Source organism: Naegleria fowleri (assembly GCF_008403515.1).
Source record: "Naegleria fowleri strain ATCC 30894 chromosome Unknown tig37, whole genome shotgun sequence".
In the NCBI taxonomy this organism is placed as follows: Eukaryota; Heterolobosea; class Eutetramitea; order Acrasida; family Naegleriidae; genus Naegleria; species Naegleria fowleri.
Genome location: NW_025407969.1, coordinates 494,276 through 510,838, shown reverse-complemented (window position 1 = coordinate 510,838; position 16,563 = coordinate 494,276). Strand labels below are relative to the sequence as shown.

The 16,563-nt window shown below is 37.9% G+C and overlaps 10 protein-coding genes across 10 annotated transcripts; 5 read left to right on the top strand and 5 right to left on the bottom strand.

Annotated features, from left to right (window-relative positions):
- Nucleotides 1-33: 33 nt before the first annotated feature.
- FDP41_004534 (uncharacterized protein) lies at nt 34-1,515 on the top strand (the record flags this gene model as incomplete). Its single annotated transcript, XM_044707959.1, has 1 exon — nt 34-1,515. The coding sequence occupies one exon, from the start codon at nt 34-36 to the stop codon at nt 1,513-1,515; it is 1,482 nt and encodes a 493-aa protein (XP_044561348.1).
- A 72-nt stretch (nt 1,516-1,587) lies between these two features.
- Nucleotides 1,588-3,708, top strand: FDP41_004533 (uncharacterized protein; the record flags this gene model as incomplete). The annotated part of the gene is made up of 1 exon (XM_044707958.1): nt 1,588-3,708. The coding sequence occupies one exon, from the start codon at nt 1,588-1,590 to the stop codon at nt 3,706-3,708; it is 2,121 nt and encodes a 706-aa protein (XP_044561347.1).
- A 52-nt stretch (nt 3,709-3,760) lies between these two features.
- On the bottom strand, nt 3,761-4,776 carry FDP41_004532 (uncharacterized protein; the record flags this gene model as incomplete). Its single annotated transcript, XM_044707957.1, has 5 exons — nt 3,761-4,163; nt 4,212-4,231; nt 4,283-4,290; nt 4,552-4,560; nt 4,725-4,776. The coding sequence occupies 5 exons, from the start codon at nt 4,774-4,776 to the stop codon at nt 3,761-3,763; spliced, it is 492 nt and encodes a 163-aa protein (XP_044561346.1).
- Nucleotides 4,777-4,915: 139 nt separating this feature from the next.
- Nucleotides 4,916-5,821, top strand: FDP41_004531 (uncharacterized protein; the record flags this gene model as incomplete). The annotated part of the gene is made up of 1 exon (XM_044707956.1): nt 4,916-5,821. The coding sequence occupies one exon, from the start codon at nt 4,916-4,918 to the stop codon at nt 5,819-5,821; it is 906 nt and encodes a 301-aa protein (XP_044561345.1).
- A 6-nt stretch (nt 5,822-5,827) lies between these two features.
- On the bottom strand, nt 5,828-7,230 carry FDP41_004530 (uncharacterized protein; the record flags this gene model as incomplete). Its single annotated transcript, XM_044707955.1, has 3 exons — nt 5,828-6,876; nt 6,927-7,056; nt 7,120-7,230. The coding sequence occupies 3 exons, from the start codon at nt 7,228-7,230 to the stop codon at nt 5,828-5,830; spliced, it is 1,290 nt and encodes a 429-aa protein (XP_044561344.1).
- Nucleotides 7,231-8,206: 976 nt separating this feature from the next.
- Nucleotides 8,207-11,386, top strand: FDP41_004529 (uncharacterized protein; the record flags this gene model as incomplete). The annotated part of the gene is made up of 1 exon (XM_044707953.1): nt 8,207-11,386. The coding sequence occupies one exon, from the start codon at nt 8,207-8,209 to the stop codon at nt 11,384-11,386; it is 3,180 nt and encodes a 1,059-aa protein (XP_044561343.1).
- A 354-nt stretch (nt 11,387-11,740) lies between these two features.
- FDP41_004528 (uncharacterized protein) lies at nt 11,741-12,588 on the bottom strand (the record flags this gene model as incomplete). Its single annotated transcript, XM_044707952.1, has 3 exons — nt 11,741-11,936; nt 12,073-12,310; nt 12,357-12,588. 3 exons carry the CDS (start codon nt 12,586-12,588, stop codon nt 11,741-11,743), a joined length of 666 nt encoding a protein of 221 aa, XP_044561342.1.
- Nucleotides 12,589-13,306: 718 nt separating this feature from the next.
- On the bottom strand, nt 13,307-14,165 carry FDP41_004527 (uncharacterized protein; the record flags this gene model as incomplete). The annotated part of the gene is made up of 2 exons (XM_044707951.1): nt 13,307-13,768; nt 13,851-14,165. 2 exons carry the CDS (start codon nt 14,163-14,165, stop codon nt 13,307-13,309), a joined length of 777 nt encoding a protein of 258 aa, XP_044561341.1.
- A 142-nt stretch (nt 14,166-14,307) lies between these two features.
- On the bottom strand, nt 14,308-14,980 carry FDP41_004526 (uncharacterized protein; the record flags this gene model as incomplete). The annotated part of the gene is made up of 3 exons (XM_044707950.1): nt 14,308-14,697; nt 14,750-14,820; nt 14,875-14,980. 3 exons carry the CDS (start codon nt 14,978-14,980, stop codon nt 14,308-14,310), a joined length of 567 nt encoding a protein of 188 aa, XP_044561340.1.
- A 102-nt stretch (nt 14,981-15,082) lies between these two features.
- Nucleotides 15,083-16,563, top strand: FDP41_004525 (uncharacterized protein; the record flags this gene model as incomplete). The annotated part of the gene is made up of 2 exons (XM_044707949.1): nt 15,083-15,470; nt 15,674-16,563. The coding sequence occupies 2 exons, from the start codon at nt 15,083-15,085 to the stop codon at nt 16,561-16,563; spliced, it is 1,278 nt and encodes a 425-aa protein (XP_044561339.1).

The following is a 16,563-nucleotide window of genomic DNA, read 5'->3' as shown; positions in this document are numbered from 1 at the left end:
TCCGCACTTCCGTGGTTGACCAAAAACAAAAAAATGTTCAAACCTTCTTCTGTTCTTCGTTTGTTCAGCTCTGCTCCAACCTGTGCAATCTCTTTTTACAAAAGAAAACTGGCTGAGATGCTTATTCCCTTCAGCTCGGAGAAAGGAAAAGAATTGTTTCGGTCAAGTCTCAAGCAACAATACATGGAGAATTATTTTGCATTAGCTGAACAATTTCATACGCAACAGGAGCCGGCATTTTGTGGTCTCGGAAGTTTGAGTATGGTGCTAAATTCGCTCCAATGTGACCCTAATCAGGTTTGGAAAGGAGTATGGCGTTTTTATGATGAGAATTTGCTGATGAACTGTTGTGTATCAAAGGATCAAGTGTTATCGAAAGGATTGCAGATGGAGCAATTTTGGTGTTTGGCTGTTTGTTCTGGACTGGATATCCAGTTATTCAGAAATAGCACAATTGAACAGTTTAGACAGCATATTGTTGACTCTTGCAAACATCAGAAATTTCATTTGGTAGTCAATTTTTCTCGTAAAGCACTGGATCAAACAGGAGACGGACATTTTAGTCCAATCGGAGGCTACAATCCTGATGAAGACATGGTCTTGTTGTTAGACGTGGCGCGCTTCAAATATCCCTCATATTGGGTTTCAGTAGAGAAACTCTATGAGGCAATGATACAAATCGATAAGGAAACAAATATGAAAAGAGGTTATTTCACAATGAAACCATCAGAAAATGCAAGCTCAATGTTTTATAGATTGTTCAAATCGAACGCATCAATGAGTTGGAGGCGTTTTTGTTTGTTCTTGATCAATGATTACCTTCCATCAAGAAGAGAAAAATTATTGTTAGCCAACACGCTTGGGGATTATTTGAATGAGGTGGTGAGAGTGGAACCCCATGACGAAATGGCCATTACTTCTCAATCTAAAACTCAAACTTGCATATATAGCACACCAAGCATAACATACGACCCCACAAATCTTCAGCCTTCTCCAGTAGTTGTTAGAGATATTTTGTTTTCGTTTTGTGATACTTTGTCCAACGAACTGGCCACGTGTACTCAACACAAATATGTTTTCTTTGACCTAATGAATGACATTAGAAATCTGGACTTACACAAATATCTGAAGAATCATTTGGATATTAACTCATCTACTGTGCCCTTTTTCAAGACTCCAAAATTAGATATCATTGTAACCTTACTCTTTGAGACGCTTCCTCTTCCTAAACTTCCCATGAACGAGGCTTTAAAAAAACAGCTTCTACATCACCATAGAAACTACGAAGCCATTTCAGCAGTATCTCCGAAGCTTGCTGACGAGCTGCGACAGTTTGGGGGTGGTGTTAAGGTTCTCTGTGACATTTGTAAGGATCCAATCACATCACAGAAAGTCGTCAACACAAAGTCGTCAAACTCACCCAACTCCTCACCTTGCAAGCTTATTAATTGGAATCAAAGAATTCAATGGAATCAATGTAGTACCAACAAAATCAAAACGATACACAATAACTAAATAAGCGATACATTCACGGCACCCTTTCCTGTTCGACCATCAAAAATAACGCAAAAAATTCTAAAGCGTGCGATGCACTCCTCCGATCCAAGTATGCTTGACCAAGTTCGGTTGTTCAATGTTATCGCCGAAAGAACCAGTGATCAATTAAATTCTTCCTCTGTTGGGATGAAAGAATCATACCAAAAGAATCAAACCGCTGCAACCTTCTCAATTCGTAGCGTTGATAATAATAACAACATTGATCAAATACTCTTCATCTTGAACTGCAACGGCATGACCAGAGATTTTGAAGATTTTACACGTAGACATATCCCATCGGTTCATCCTGTACACAACGTAGAGCATGTGATGGGCATTAGTAATAGATTGTATTCCGACGATGATGATGATGAGTTCTTGTTAAACAACGATCACTGTGATCCAAAAGTTCATCTTGTACTTCATCAAGGATGTAATGATCAAGAAAATACTGTTCGTCATCACAGCCTTCATCATCATGATGGAACATCCATATCCTCCAATGAATTGCAAAGTAACTCTCCGAGCAGTAGCACAAATAGTTGTCCAAACACAACAACATCCTCTCCATACAACATGATCCGTGATGATCATCATACATTTTGTAAAAAGTTCAGTTCAGACACAAGAAGCGTTGCTTTAAACAGTGGCGATCATTCATCATCCATGTTATCACAACAATTGTATCATTCTTCCATGTCATCTCATTGTGGCCACTCTCAACATTCTTGTAACACATCGGATGACATCCATACAACTTCACAAAATTGTGATGCAGCAGTGGAATCTCTTTCAAATCACCATCCTCAAATTCACTCACGATCCAGTAACAAGAATCGATCAACAAGAAGGACCACAGAGATGTTATCCAATAACATCAACAATAAGGGTTTCTCAGTAGACAGTGTAATGGTAGTCGATTGTCATGACAATCTTGCATCATCACCATCAGCTTTGTCTAATGATGATCATGTTATTGTCAGCCAAAATTCTTCACAGCGCAACGAGTTGGAGAATAATTCAACAACACAACACCATGATTCATTAATCCCAGTACAACCTTACAAAGACTTTAAAACTTTTGAAAAGTGTGAAAGTACAGAGTCGTCATCTTCTGAAAGTGAAGAGGAAAAAAGAGACAAAAAAAAGGAGAGAAAGAGGAAGACCAAACCAACAACAGTACTCTCTTTGAATGAAGACTCATCACAAAAGTACCATAGCTTCAGAGATGCAAGTGTGATCGTTCTTTCAGAGGTGAATAAGCCTCTCACCGCCACTGATTTAACAAAACTAATTTTTGAAAGGAAATTAGTGAAAAGTGCTGGCAAAACGCCTGAAAGAACTGTTGCAGCAATGATGTATCAGGAAATTAAGAAAAAGAAGAATGCTTCGACATTTTCATTATTTGGATCTGGATTATTTGGGCTAACTGCTTGGAAAGCAACTAGCAGTTCGACCGTTGATCATGAAGACCAAGATGACAGTGTATCTACATATACATCTTCTTCCTCTAAATCTTTTGATGTGACAACAAATTCGAATCCTGAATCACATGAAATCAAGGACTCAACGAAAAAGAAAAGAAAAAAACATATGACAAACGAAAAGAACAGACAGACAGAGGAGAAAGTTATTGCTAAGCGAAAGCCAAGACGTCTCATACAACACTTACCCTTCAAGGTCTTATCAGGGATTGCAAATGATGAAGAAAATGTGTCCATCTCAACTCCAAGAAAGAAAAAGAAGGATAAACGAGAGTACGTGAAGGATCAAGATATTGATTTGACTGAACTCTCTTCCAAAGACCTTTTCTCTGTGTATCTTTCCAGGCTTGAAGCAAAAGAAGAAACAAAGGTTCACGAAGATGAATGTTTTATATGCAAGAATGGTGGAGAGCTGATTTGTTGTGACTTTAAATGCTGTACAAAAGTATACCATCTGGAATGCGTTGGCCTAACAGAGATACCTTCAGGCGATTGGGTTTGTCCACAACACTTCTGCTCTGAATGCAACAGCTCATCTGTTGTAAAGAAGTGCTTTACTTGTCCGTACAGTGTTTGTGACGAGCATGTTTCTTTTATGAAAGACAAGATTGACTTGGAGCGATTTGTATGCTCACATTGTAAATCTCTCTGTGAAAAACACGGATTAATGTCCAATAGCAAACACTAATTTATCAAACTTTTACATTTTCTACACATGAATAAAGACAACATCAACTACTTCATCCACAACAACCTTTCTTGAGGGAAGTATCACTGTTTGTTTGCAGCTGCGAAATGGGAACCATACCAATAGATGATCGCCTGTTCTGGTTAGTAGCTTTTCTACGTTCATATTCTTCTGCAATGGTATCAAAAATAGTGCTGACATTGGTTCCGTCTTTAGCGCTTGTCACAAAATGTTTGTAAATTAATCTGTTGTTAGAGATCAAATCTTCCACTTTTTTTTCTGTAATTACAGGTTTGCCCAAGTCTGATTTAGTTCCAACCAAAATAACAAAACAATCCTCTGCTGGTACACTGGTCTCAAGTTTGTGATACCATTTTTGAATGTTGTGAAATGTGGATTCATCTGTAACATTATAGCAAATCAAGGCTACGTTCGTGTGCCGACAGTAAAAAGAGCTGGGCAAATATATATTTGAAATAATTTAACTTGCTAACAACACGTACCTCAGAGAGTCATATCTCTCCTTAAGATGGATGTCAGTCCCCAAATTTCAAATTGTAAAATGCAAACTTACCTGACCAGCTAATGTGGTGAGCAAAAGTACTCATAAATATTAGCAGCTTACCTGTATCCCAGAGACCAAGCTCTATGGATCCTTTTCCAGTTTTGCTTGGGATTGATTTCTAATTTTGTAAATGACAACCACTTTATGTCGGCATGAAATACAAACCTTGAAAAAGGATGCTCCTATCGTTGATCTAGTATTTCCGAACGTGTTGTCCAGAAATCGGACCAGCTTGAAACAAAAGATTAATCATTCATTATTGAATTGAATCAACCTACCAAGCTCGTCTACATATTAAATGTTTGAAGATGGAAACTAAATTTAGAGCATGTACTTGCCTTTCCGACACCACTATCGCCTTCACCATCAAATATTCGGACCACAAATGATGATCAAAAAATTAAATTGATAAAACCAATCAGAAATAAACCAGCACAATTTTCCTCCATACCCAGCATGACGACTTTAATATCAACATCTCCTGTTTTCTTTGTGTTGCTCATTTTTTATTAAGTTTTGAGGATGGAATGATGAAATTAATGAATGTAAAGAATATTTTGAAACTCTTGATGATACAGCACAACGTGTTTTGCTTGGTTGAACGATCAGGAGTTTGATTGCCTTGAAATTCAAGTGCAAAAAATGCTTCAATCTCCTCTTTCTCACTCCACTGGGAGTCATTCTCCTTCTTCCATCAAAGTCGGAGACTCAGTTTTGTTTCATTACAGAATTTCTGCTCTAACACAAGATCGTTCCGAATGGGAAACGATAGAAGACTCATTCGAGATAGACAAGCCCCTTCTAATTGTAATTGGAAAACAACAAACTCAATTTAAAGAAATTGAAGAGAAATTAATTGGCTTGACAGTCGGAGAGTCGACTGAATTTGAGTCCGAAAAAGATGCCATTAGATATTCTATAAATCTTCAATTATTGAAAATTATCCAAACGAACAATATTTCCAATACAGACTGGGATATGAACGAAACAGAATTGTACAATCTAACCCTTTCTAAAAAGGAGGAAGGGAATATATTCTTTTCTCAAGGAAAGTATATTTCCTCATCAAGGTGTTATAGAAAAGGAATTAAATTGCTAAGAAAAATTGATAAAAGTAAATGGGATGAGGAAGATAGAAAGATAAGAGACCTTCTTATAACATTATTTAACAACTTGTTAACATGTGAAATGAAACTGAAAAGATATGGCAATGTTGTGAAATTCAGTACGGAATGCATTGAAAACATTGGAGCCAATGTAAAAAGCTATTTCAAGAGAGCAGAGGCTCACATGAGCGAGGGAAACTTTTCTTTGGCCATACAAGATTTCAAGCAAGCACAACAACTCTTGTCCACCATAAGCCCAAACGACAACATTGCAATTATTAGTAAGATAATTACTGGCTCAGCAAAGACAAACACCACCGATTCAGTTGAACTGTACAAGCAAATGTCAAATCTTATTGAATCGGAGTTTAACAAGTGTCGCAAATTGGAGACTGAATACAATCAAAACATGAAAAATATGTTTAAAAATATATTTCAATAATAACATTTATGGACATTTTCTAAGCAAACACTGAGCAGCTCCAGTCTCATCGAATTCTGATTTCGAAATCCACATTTGCTGAAAACCTCCTAAACTGGCAAGAATTGAACCTCCAATGAAAGAAGTATATTTTCTTTCTTGTAAATGAGCAAGAGCTGTTTGATTAGAGCCTGATGGATTAGATGTTGTTGTAGAATGCTGCTTTGTGTTCAAAGGTGGCTTCACCTTTGCATTACTTGGAGCGATTCTAGATAATTCAATTTCATATCTGGATGGAAGGTTTGGAATAAGGGTGGTTCCTCCAGTCAAAATAATATTTGAATACAATTCTTTTCTAAGATCAACATCGCACTTATTAATCGATTCGTAGCTCAGTTTGTGAATTCCGTATTCTTCGTTAAATAACAACTCGCAAATTGACTCTCTTTCATTTCCAATCTCTATTTCTATTCCGTCATTCATTTCATAAGATACAATTGGAATGGAAGTGTTATTTTGAGTGTTCCTCTCAGCAACACGCAACAAACTAATCTTGATATCACTAACAATTCTATTTTTAAAGTATTCATTAAATGACATAGTGAGGCCTGGGATTTCAGATTCAATAATTTTAGCTGATTTTGAGCTGGGGAGTGGAGTGTTTCTCTGCTTTGTAAATTGATGAAGTGCTAGAATATCTTTACCATTTCTTTTAGAGACAATTAATTTTCTTAATTCATCATCTAAAGCCTTTCCTCCGATTTTGTTTGTTTTGATAACAGATCTTTGCAAAGCATATCCATCAAGAACCGGAGTGACAGTGGTAAAATTATGGCCACTATCAACAACAAGAGCAGTGTACTTTCCATTTGCAAAGCAACTTAGGACTGGTTGTTTGGATAAGAAAAAATTAGGCGCATTAAATGTTTCAAAAATCAACGATGTGAGTTTTTCTCTATTTTGAGAAGAACTTGTTGGTACTTCTGTCATTAAAAGAGGATGTTCATTTGTTCGAACTCCAAGTCTTTCGTCGTAAATATAATTTAACAATCGTTCCATATAATCTAGATTGCAAACTTTTGAATTAGGTTGTTAGTAAATGATTATCAACAATATCATCACCTACTCTCACCGGATTCGGGATCAAAAATGTTTTCAATCTCCATGTGTGGTCTTGCAAATGATATTTCCTTCAATCCCAAATAATAATTGGAGACCTTTGATTTGTCCTCCTTCTCATAAACTACACCAGCAACCTATTGCTCATTTTGTAAATAGTGGTGATTAGTGGTGATCAGAGACAACAAATAATAACATACCGAAGGAACAACAGCTTTTGGGTTCTCTTCTCCAGCAAATCCGGCCTTTGTGGTGTGAGATCCAACATCCACCACAATCGCTCCGACTTCATCACCCGCATAGGAACTCATTTTTTTTAGAGCAAACAATTTTATTGAAAGTTTGATTGACCCCAAGTGGGATCGCTCATTTTTAGAGCAAAAAATGAGCGATGATGGCTGTATCTTGTACTGTGTTGTGGCAAAAGGGAATAAGGGTACGTTGGGGTAGAATGACATTGAAGAACCTCTTTTAACGATCTTCTAGTACTAGCAGAGTTCACAAACCCTTTGGTAAAATATGGTAACTTCCAAAGAGTTTCGTTAAAAATTTTAGAGAAAATTCCTCCTCTTAATTCAAAGATGATTTATTCATATGACTCTTACAATTTTTCATTTGAGGTTTCCGATGAAATTACATTCATGTGCATGAGTGATAGGTCCTTCAGTATGGCACAATGCTTTAAATTTATTCAGAATATTAAAGAGGAGTAAGTGCAATAAAGCATTTATGATCAGTTTACTGATCGGAAAAAGATGGTTTAGGTTGTACAGTGACTCTGGGAAAACAACCACACACAATTATGCTATGAACAAGTCTTTCAAACCATTTCTTAAGAGCAAGATGAACTATTTCAACAATGATCTGGAGGCGAATAAGCTCCGAAAAATCAAAAATCAAATTCAAGAAATTCAAAACATAATGATTACCAATATTGATAAAGTTATTGAGAGAGGTGAACGAATTGATATTCTCGTAGGAAAGACGGACGAGTTGGTTGTAAGGGCCGAAGAATTTAAAAGGAAAACACATGAATTGAAAAGATCAGTCATCTCAAGCTGGTGCAAGGCATCTATTATTTGTGTTTGTGTTGTCGTTGCCACTGTTGCGATTCTTTTTTTGTATTTCTGCAGTGGCTTCGATTGTTTGAGTGAATAACAATAGAAGGCCTTTCTTTCTATAAAACACACGAATTTCTAAAAATTAATTTGTATGACCGTTAAAAACGTTGTTTCTTTTATTAAAAAAAATTAAATATTTTCAAAAATACAATTTTTCAAACAAAAAATGCCTTCAAGCGATAAAGCATTCCATCACATAGTTTATTCAGAGACAAACCATAAGGTCGAAGTAACGGCTGTCGGTAACAGCAAAACATCTTCAAAGAAACAAAATTCTGGTACTTTCAAACAGCCAACAAAACACGATACAAACGTTGCAGGTAGCACCCGATCAGACAGAACCATTCCGTTGCAAACAACATCGTTTCAATCATCACATAAATCTCTTGTGGCAGCGAACAACAACCATGTTTGGGATCAGTGTTATGCACACTGTTTACCCCCTTTATCTCATCAGATACAGTCACTTCCATTAATTCCGAGCTGCATCAAAGATGAGCTAGGTTTGCCTTCCTCTCAAAAATCCTTGTGCCATTCTCTGAATAGAATTGGTAACCCCTCGTGCATTTCAGATGGAACAACACAATGCAGAGAATTGGATTTGAACAGTGGATTTAACGGTACCTCCTCGTCTTTGTCGCATTCCTTCTTTTCTTATGCAAATTCTCAAATTGCTGCATCCTCCCAAAACAACATGCAATTGTATAATCGGTATGATCCATGGAATGAAAAGGTGAATGGGTTTTACCATACTCACATTTCAGGAAATATAACGTCACAAAACACCCAAGCCTTTAGCTTGTCTCTTCACACGCCTCAACTGAGCACCTACTCCAACATGGCTCAACCCCTCCAATTCAGCAATTCCTACTGTGTCCAAGATGATTCCAAATGTTTAGATGGTAACCACCAAGGACACATTGAAACCCATTCGAATGAATCACAACAGCTGGAATCTTTTTTCAACAAACAACCAACGCCGTCCCATGTGAATCAAACCATTCATGTCCAATCACAAGAGCCCCTTTCTTCCCTATCTTGGCTTTCTCGTAATGATTCAACAGTTGATAGTCTATCCAAGTCATTGCAAACCTCTCTCACAGTTTCTACTGTTCCTCTCCAAGCTGTAAATGACATAGAGGTCACATACCCACCGAACATGACCAACAACTGCTCCATTTCATTTTCTTCGAAGCAAGGGTTTGCCCACACAAGAGCTAGTTCATCTGACCAAGTGGACCTTATCACCGAAGGAAATTGGCATGAGCCCTATGAAAAGGCAATTCAAAATCCATCAATCAATGTCCACCCGAATGGATACAGTAGCGTTCCGAACTCTCCATCAAAACATCGAAGAATGGGTTCTAACAGCACAATCCAAAATCCCGCCTCTCTCAACCTTAACTTAAATTTGGTTCACAATACCACCGATATCGGAGCAGAGGGCAATAATGGTCCAACCTCGCCTTCCAAGAAGGAATCTAGTGACGACAAAGTTGCCCTTAAAGAATTCCAAAATTTGCTTAAGAATTACGAGCCACTGGGGTATGAACGAGCTAAGAGTTTAACCATGAATTACCTAAATGATCCTAAATGTTCACTCGAAAGACACATGCATTGGAGAGTTCACATGGAATTAGCTGATTTGGCAAAAAGAGAAAACCTTCTTGAACAAGCTCGTTTAGAATTTTGTACTGTAAACAAAATGCAACCAAATGCAAGCCAAGGATGGCTTGAATATGCTAAACTTGAGGAAGAAAGTGGTAACAATGAGAAATGTGGACGGTTGCTCTTGGAAGGATTGGACAAGTGCAAACACAACGAATCTCTTCTCATAAAAGCCATCAAGCATTTCGAGCAAAACGATGACTTGCAGACTTCCAGAAGTATATTAGGTAGACTAAAGGGACAAAAGCCAGAAACATGCTGGAAGATTCTTTTGGAAGGAGCATTGCTTGAATCTCGTGCAGGCAACGTTAACGTTGCTCGAAAAGTATTTAAATACCTCATGAAGAATGTTCATCGTCATGGCCCGATCTACTACGAAGCGTACAAGCTTGAGGAAAAGTGTGAACAATTCGATCAAGCTCTCAATATTGTCGAACAAGGTCTTATTGCCAATCCTCGTTATGGGCCTCTTTGGTTTGCGGCACTACGACTGTATGAAAGAAAACTTGATAGAGCAGTTGACATGGAAAGTAAGGAACAATGCCTGACAGAGGTTCGTCAATGTATTTCTAGAGCTGCAAAAAGCATTAGTAAGGAACTCAAGTGGAAAGTGTACTTTGAACTTGCTCAATTTGAGGAACGTGCAAGTCATTTACAGCTCTCACGAAAAGCCTACAGCAAGAGTGCAATCAAGGCTCTCGAAAATTTACGTTGGAAGGTTTGGCTTGCTGGATCGAGAACAGAGCTAAATGCTGGGAATATTGAAATTTCTCGCATGCTTTTGAATAGAGCTTTGCAGGAAGTTCCAAGCAAGACCAAAGCTGTAGTACTGATTGAATGTGCAAGATTAGAAGAATTTTGTAATCATCTTGACAAGGCTCGTGATTTTTTGAATCGTGCAAAACAAGAAGCAAAACACGAATGGAAAGTATTTTTGGAAAGTATTCTTCTTGAAATGAGAGCTGGAAATATCGAACAAGCAACCTGTGAAGCTTTGGAAGCTTTGCAAATTCACAGAGGAACAGGTCGTCTGTGGGCCATCCTAATCCAACTACATCACATGAAGGGAAATATTGTTGAATGTTGTCGTGTATTTAAGGAAGCTCTTGAAGAGGTTCCAAAAAGTGGCGAAGTGTGGTGTGAAGGAGCCCGTATCGCTCTTAATCCTTTATCACCCAAGTTCTCTTTAGAGAAGGCAAAAAGGTGCCTTGACTTTGCGATCAAGTTTACTCCTCAATATGGAGACAGTTTTATTGAGTACTTGAGATTAGAATTACTGACTAGAGGCCCTTCGATTCCAAACAGTGCCGCTGCTCCTGTCTCTACCACGAACAGCAATGAGGCCCAAGAGCACATTGAAAATATGTGTGTAAATGCTGATCCTAACTATGGACCTCTTTGGTTCCACTGTAAGTCCCATCCTCTTGACTCCACACGACAAGTGTTGAGAAGGGCTAAGGAAATGTTAATGTCTGAACTCGCTCAACAAAAAGAAACTTATCAACATGCAATCATGACCAGACATTCTAAGAAGACTAAATTTCTTGAAGGAGACAAATCGAGAGAAATTAGAACATTTATTACTGGATTATGCTCATTGAATCAAATGTATAACAACCACAATCTTAGTTTTGAAATGCGAAAGAAGTATATTTACTTGAACGAGATATCAGTTTAATGTTCAATCAATGCCTTTGTTCTTCAAATACAAAAATCCTATAACACAAAATGAAATGGAGATAACTGAACCAACAAGCAATCCCTTGCGAACATTTCTTACCGTTTCGTAGTGTGGAATTGCACCCGATTGCATGTGTTCCTTTAATACTTTTGATAAAGGCCTCTTCGCATGTCAAAGGATTATATCCAAGCTTTGAAATGGCCTTTTGAGAAGAATAGGCGTTGTTTTGTTCCATACAATCTGAAACTCAGGGATGAACCAATAAACTCAAAGCAAACCAACATACCGATTGTATCAGAAGCAAAGAGAAACGAGGCCCTTTGAATTCCAAAAATCATCCATCTAGCCCAATTAATCACAGGGCTCAACCATAAACCTGAACACAGGAAGAGGAATAGAAAACAAAGGAGTTGGCCATCCAGTTTGTACACAACAAACGTCTAAAATACGTCTAACAGTAGACGATTCTTTTGGTCCAATAATAAAAAGCTCTGAAAATGTTTCCTCACTCTTTGTTTCGCTGTATTGAAAACACAACTCGACAGCCCTGCAAACGTCATTAATGTGAACAAACGAAATAAGCCCTTTTTCGCAATTACCTGGATATGCCACTGAATTGACGCTATATTGATCAGTAAATGGGTTTGTTACGTTTTTTTGTTTTTCAGAATCATTTCACATACCCAAAAGAAGAAGCTTGAATCATTTCAAAGGCAGCATATCTGTCTCCTAATCCTGTTACTCCTGTAAATCTTAAAATGTACAAATGCTTTGGCCCCTGTGAGGGATTTTTTTGATATTCATCCAACATTTGTTCGAGTGCCTTTTCTGCCTCGAGTTTTGATTTTCCATATTCAAACACTGGGTGACACCGAGACGTTTCATCCATTGGAATACTTCCTTCAGAAGGTCCCATGGCCGCTGAAATAAAGGTTATTAAATCACAAGGGAGTGTTGGTGAACATACCTTGCGATGATGCAAAAATAAAAACCTTCTTTTCGGGGCTATTGAGAAACTCCTTAAATATTTGTTTGCTTCCTTCTATGTTGACGGATCTCATTCTTTCAATTAAAGAGGTCCCATTGCTGGAACAGCTGTTGAGAGGATGGAAATCCATCATTGCAGCTAAATGAACAACGGCTTGGCTGTCGTTTTTGTGGTGCTCAAATAAATCATGAAGAGAATCAAGTTGATCCATCTTGCAGCCAAAATGATGGACAAGTCTATTACAGTCTGTCTCGGGTCGCTCTAACGAAAGGGAAGAATTGATACTTCTACTTGTAGCAATTACCAAATAATTCTTTTCCAACAAGAAACGGGTCAAATGCCTCCCAATGAAACCCGTGCTGCCTGCATCGAAACTTAATATTTATTATTTGTTAATGATAGGTTGATCAACTGACCTGTTACAATGACGCCTGAAATTGTTGCCATTTTTTTATTGGAAAAGAGTGTTGCGTGGTCTTATTTGTGTTGCTGTTTGGCCATTCGCAATCCTGACAAAACTCCTAATCTATATCCATGCAAAATGAATATGAAATGATCGTCTGATTTAGCTAAATGTTTCGCCTCAAGAAACAATTGACGTATTTCCTCATCCGTTCGACACATATCAAAAAGCAGCGACGAATATTGTTCCAAAAACGAAGTTGCCTGTGTTGTTTGAACATTCTGACCAGCATGATCGCCGTTATGATTTTGATTTGTCTGTTGTGGCATTGTTTGGTGTCCTCCTTGTCTGCATTGATTTTTCTCAGACTCTTTGATCGAAGAGGTCACAAACTCTTTTTCACTTTGGGTGTTGAACCCAAGAGAATGGCTAGATAAATTCAAATTATCCTTCGCGTTGGAGTCAGCAAAAACTGACAAGTGGTTGCTGGTTAATTCCTCTGCTGCTAAATTTGAAAGTGAAGGAATTAAAAACTAGATTGGCTGTTTGTGTTGTCAAACAGAAAAGACTCAGCACTATGAGTAAAAACTTTTTTAAGGAAGGAAAAATTGCTGTTACTAGCCTCATTGTGCTGTTGTTCGTTCTCTTTCTCTGAAATATGTTGCTCGACTCCTATGGTAAAAGGTATCGTAGTTGTTGATGAACTAGATCCACTGTTTGATGCTTGCATCCAATTATTAAATCCTATAGAATTGCTACTACTTTGTCCTGTACTGGATGCTGAACAAGATGTAATATTTTGGGCTGGTTCAATCGATTCGACACTTTTTTTGTCCTCACTAGTTTTTGGTTGTTTTGTGTTGTCCTTTCCAGATTTTGTTTGATTCTTTCTCTTCTTTGTCTTCTTTTCTGCCTCTTGTTCACGACTGACTATAGCAGACGAAGATGAGATGATGTCATCAGATTTCTTCATTTGCATCCGATATTTCTGCAAGTGACTTTTGATGTGATCGGTCTTCATCAACAACACATCAGCTACTCAAGTACAATCATTGGCCATGTGTACCTACCGTTACGTATGAAACGCCCATCATATTCTTAATTGCTTTTGGAGCTGCGTTCTCCAAGCCCAGAGCTTGAACAGCTTCCACAAATAAATTATGTAATTCATTGGTCCACGAGAGTCTATGTTTTTTCCTTCCTTTTGTGTTATCTTCGTTTGATGATTTTTCTGATGTAGAATCATCATGTTGTTTCCTTTTTTCTTTTTCATTGCTGGCTTTCTTCTTTTTCTTTTCCACAGCGTTGTGCCATGATCCCGAAGATGATCGCTGAATTTCTTCCTGTGAGGAGTTAGCTTCCAACTTCAGAGATTGCTCAGACATTTTATTTTGGGTCCAGCCATAGCCCTTTTCATCAGCGAAACTGGCGTGCCGTTACCCAAAAATTGCACAAGCTCGGTGTTTGATAAAGAAGAAACAGCCGTTGAAAGCGACAAACACAAGAAGAGTTGCACAAACTACTGTTTTATAGGATTTGACAAGGTTTCTTTTGCGGTTTCTTCTGCTCTGGATAAAGAGCTGCAATGATTGCTTCGTTGAAGACTTCAATTAAACCTTCGCGAGTCTTGGCGCTGCATTCTACATACTTGACCGCTCCTATCTTTTTAGCCAACTCGTTTCCCTTCGAAGCTGGAATCGCTTGAGAACTGAAGTTTGGATCTTTTCTCAAGTCAATTTTGGTCCCACATAGAATAACAGGAGCATCGGGACAGTTTTTTTGCAATTCTGGATACCATTTCGCTTCCACATTTTCGTATGAGGCTTGATTAATAACAGAAAAACAAACAATAAAGCAGTGAGTTCCAGGATATGATAGAGGACGTAGTTTGTCATAATCTTCCTGGCCAGCAGTGTCCTATTAAAAATTATTTCAAAATTTTAATCGTTTGATCCTGATGAGTACGTACCCAAAGTCCTATGCTAACTTCTTTGTCATTAATTTCGACCATGGTGTTGTAGTTGTCGAAAACGGTGGGCACTATTGAGAGGTAACACAAAAGTTAGTCCATCAAATTGAATTAAAAATACAAACCGTATTCAAGAGGAAATTCGTTTTTAGCATAAGCGTAGAGCAGACAGGTTTTACCCACAGCACCATCACCAACCGTGACAATTTTGAGCACTTCTTCGTCAGACATCTGCGATATTTTTTTTTTGTGGTTGTCAGTCAACCATCATGATGGAGGAACAAGGAACTCTCTATCAAGGAATTTTCTTTGTTGGGTCTACAGTAAAAAAAAATGTCCTTTTTGTTTGCTAAGGAGGAGGATTTTAACGCTCTGTTAAGGTCCTATTTTGCGAAGATCGTCCTGCACAAGGAGAAGCTTGTAGCAGCCCTTAACCGAAAAACAGAAATTGAAGCGGTAGTTTCCGCAATTATTCTTGACCTGGATGAATTAAACATGAAAAACATCCATACCCGATTTGTTTCAAAGATGATCCAAGAATTCAGAGAAAAGACAATAGAAACAGGAGAATCAGAACTGAGATCAAATTTAGCAGCCATTCAGTCTCAAAAAATTCAGTTGGACAATGACGCCACAAGTTTGCTTAATCGATGGTTTTTGGATCACCTCTGCCATCCTTTCCCGACATCTTCAGAGAAAGAGTATTTGAGTTATGCAACAGGTCTGTCCAAGAATCAAGTATCAAACTGGTTCATAAACACCAGGGGAAGAAGATGGAAGAAGCATGTGGAAGAGAAAACAGTCCATGAATGCGTTTTCGAAAAAAAGGAGATCACTCGACAAATAAAGTAATTTCTTAAAAGAGATATGCAAAGGCCAAAAAAAACATGAGCTCTTATAGTTATTGTATTGTGTGGTTCTTAGTGTTTTCCAGTGTTGTTTGTGCTCAAACTGTAAGAACGGGATTTGTCGTTCTTGAGAATAATATTGGGCATGTGTATGCTGATTACCATAACCCTTCAGCTGCGCCGATGGTGATTGATGTTTCAGTACTGATGTTATCAACCAGAAAATTTTTCGCCAGACACGAACTTGTTGACTCTTTCCAAACTAAAAGACTCAACTTTTATTTTTCATTGTCAAGCCACAACCTTTCCGACTTCGAAGTTGAGTTTATTGCAAACGGAGAATCAACATTAGTTCAACAAAATGATTTTGAAAATATTCCTTGCACTTATGATTTCAAAACGGACAACTGCGAGAACGTCGTTTGCGAAGACGATACCCATCAGTCCAAAGGAATTTGTATTCCTAATTGCTTAAGAATGGACGGCCAAAGATTATTGTTCAACAAATATACTCGAAAGTGTGAAGCTCAAGCATCATGCAATGCAGCAGAGCTATATGATGAAGAATCCAACAGATGTATTGCTAACTTGAGCTTCGAAGATGAATCTTTGTCAACTTCGTTCCAAATGGAATGCATTCATGGAAAATCAACAAACGGTATCTGCCTGTGCGCAGAAGGATGGATCTCTCAATTCGAAGAACAGCCACTCTTCTCTTCATCATCTATACAATTGTGTTCAATGAAAGATAGCCAACACTCGTTTAACACCAGAGAAGAATCAGAAGAACAAGACTATTCAGAATTAGTGCTTTCTGTTTGTGTAATTTGTGTTGTTGCTTCTATGGTGTGCCCTTTGCTGGTTATCTTGGTTGGCGCTTTGTGCAGTAGTGTAAAGATGTCTCTCTACCAAAATAACAATGCAACCAAACAAAAGATGGCACATAAAAAAACCAAAGCTTACTAA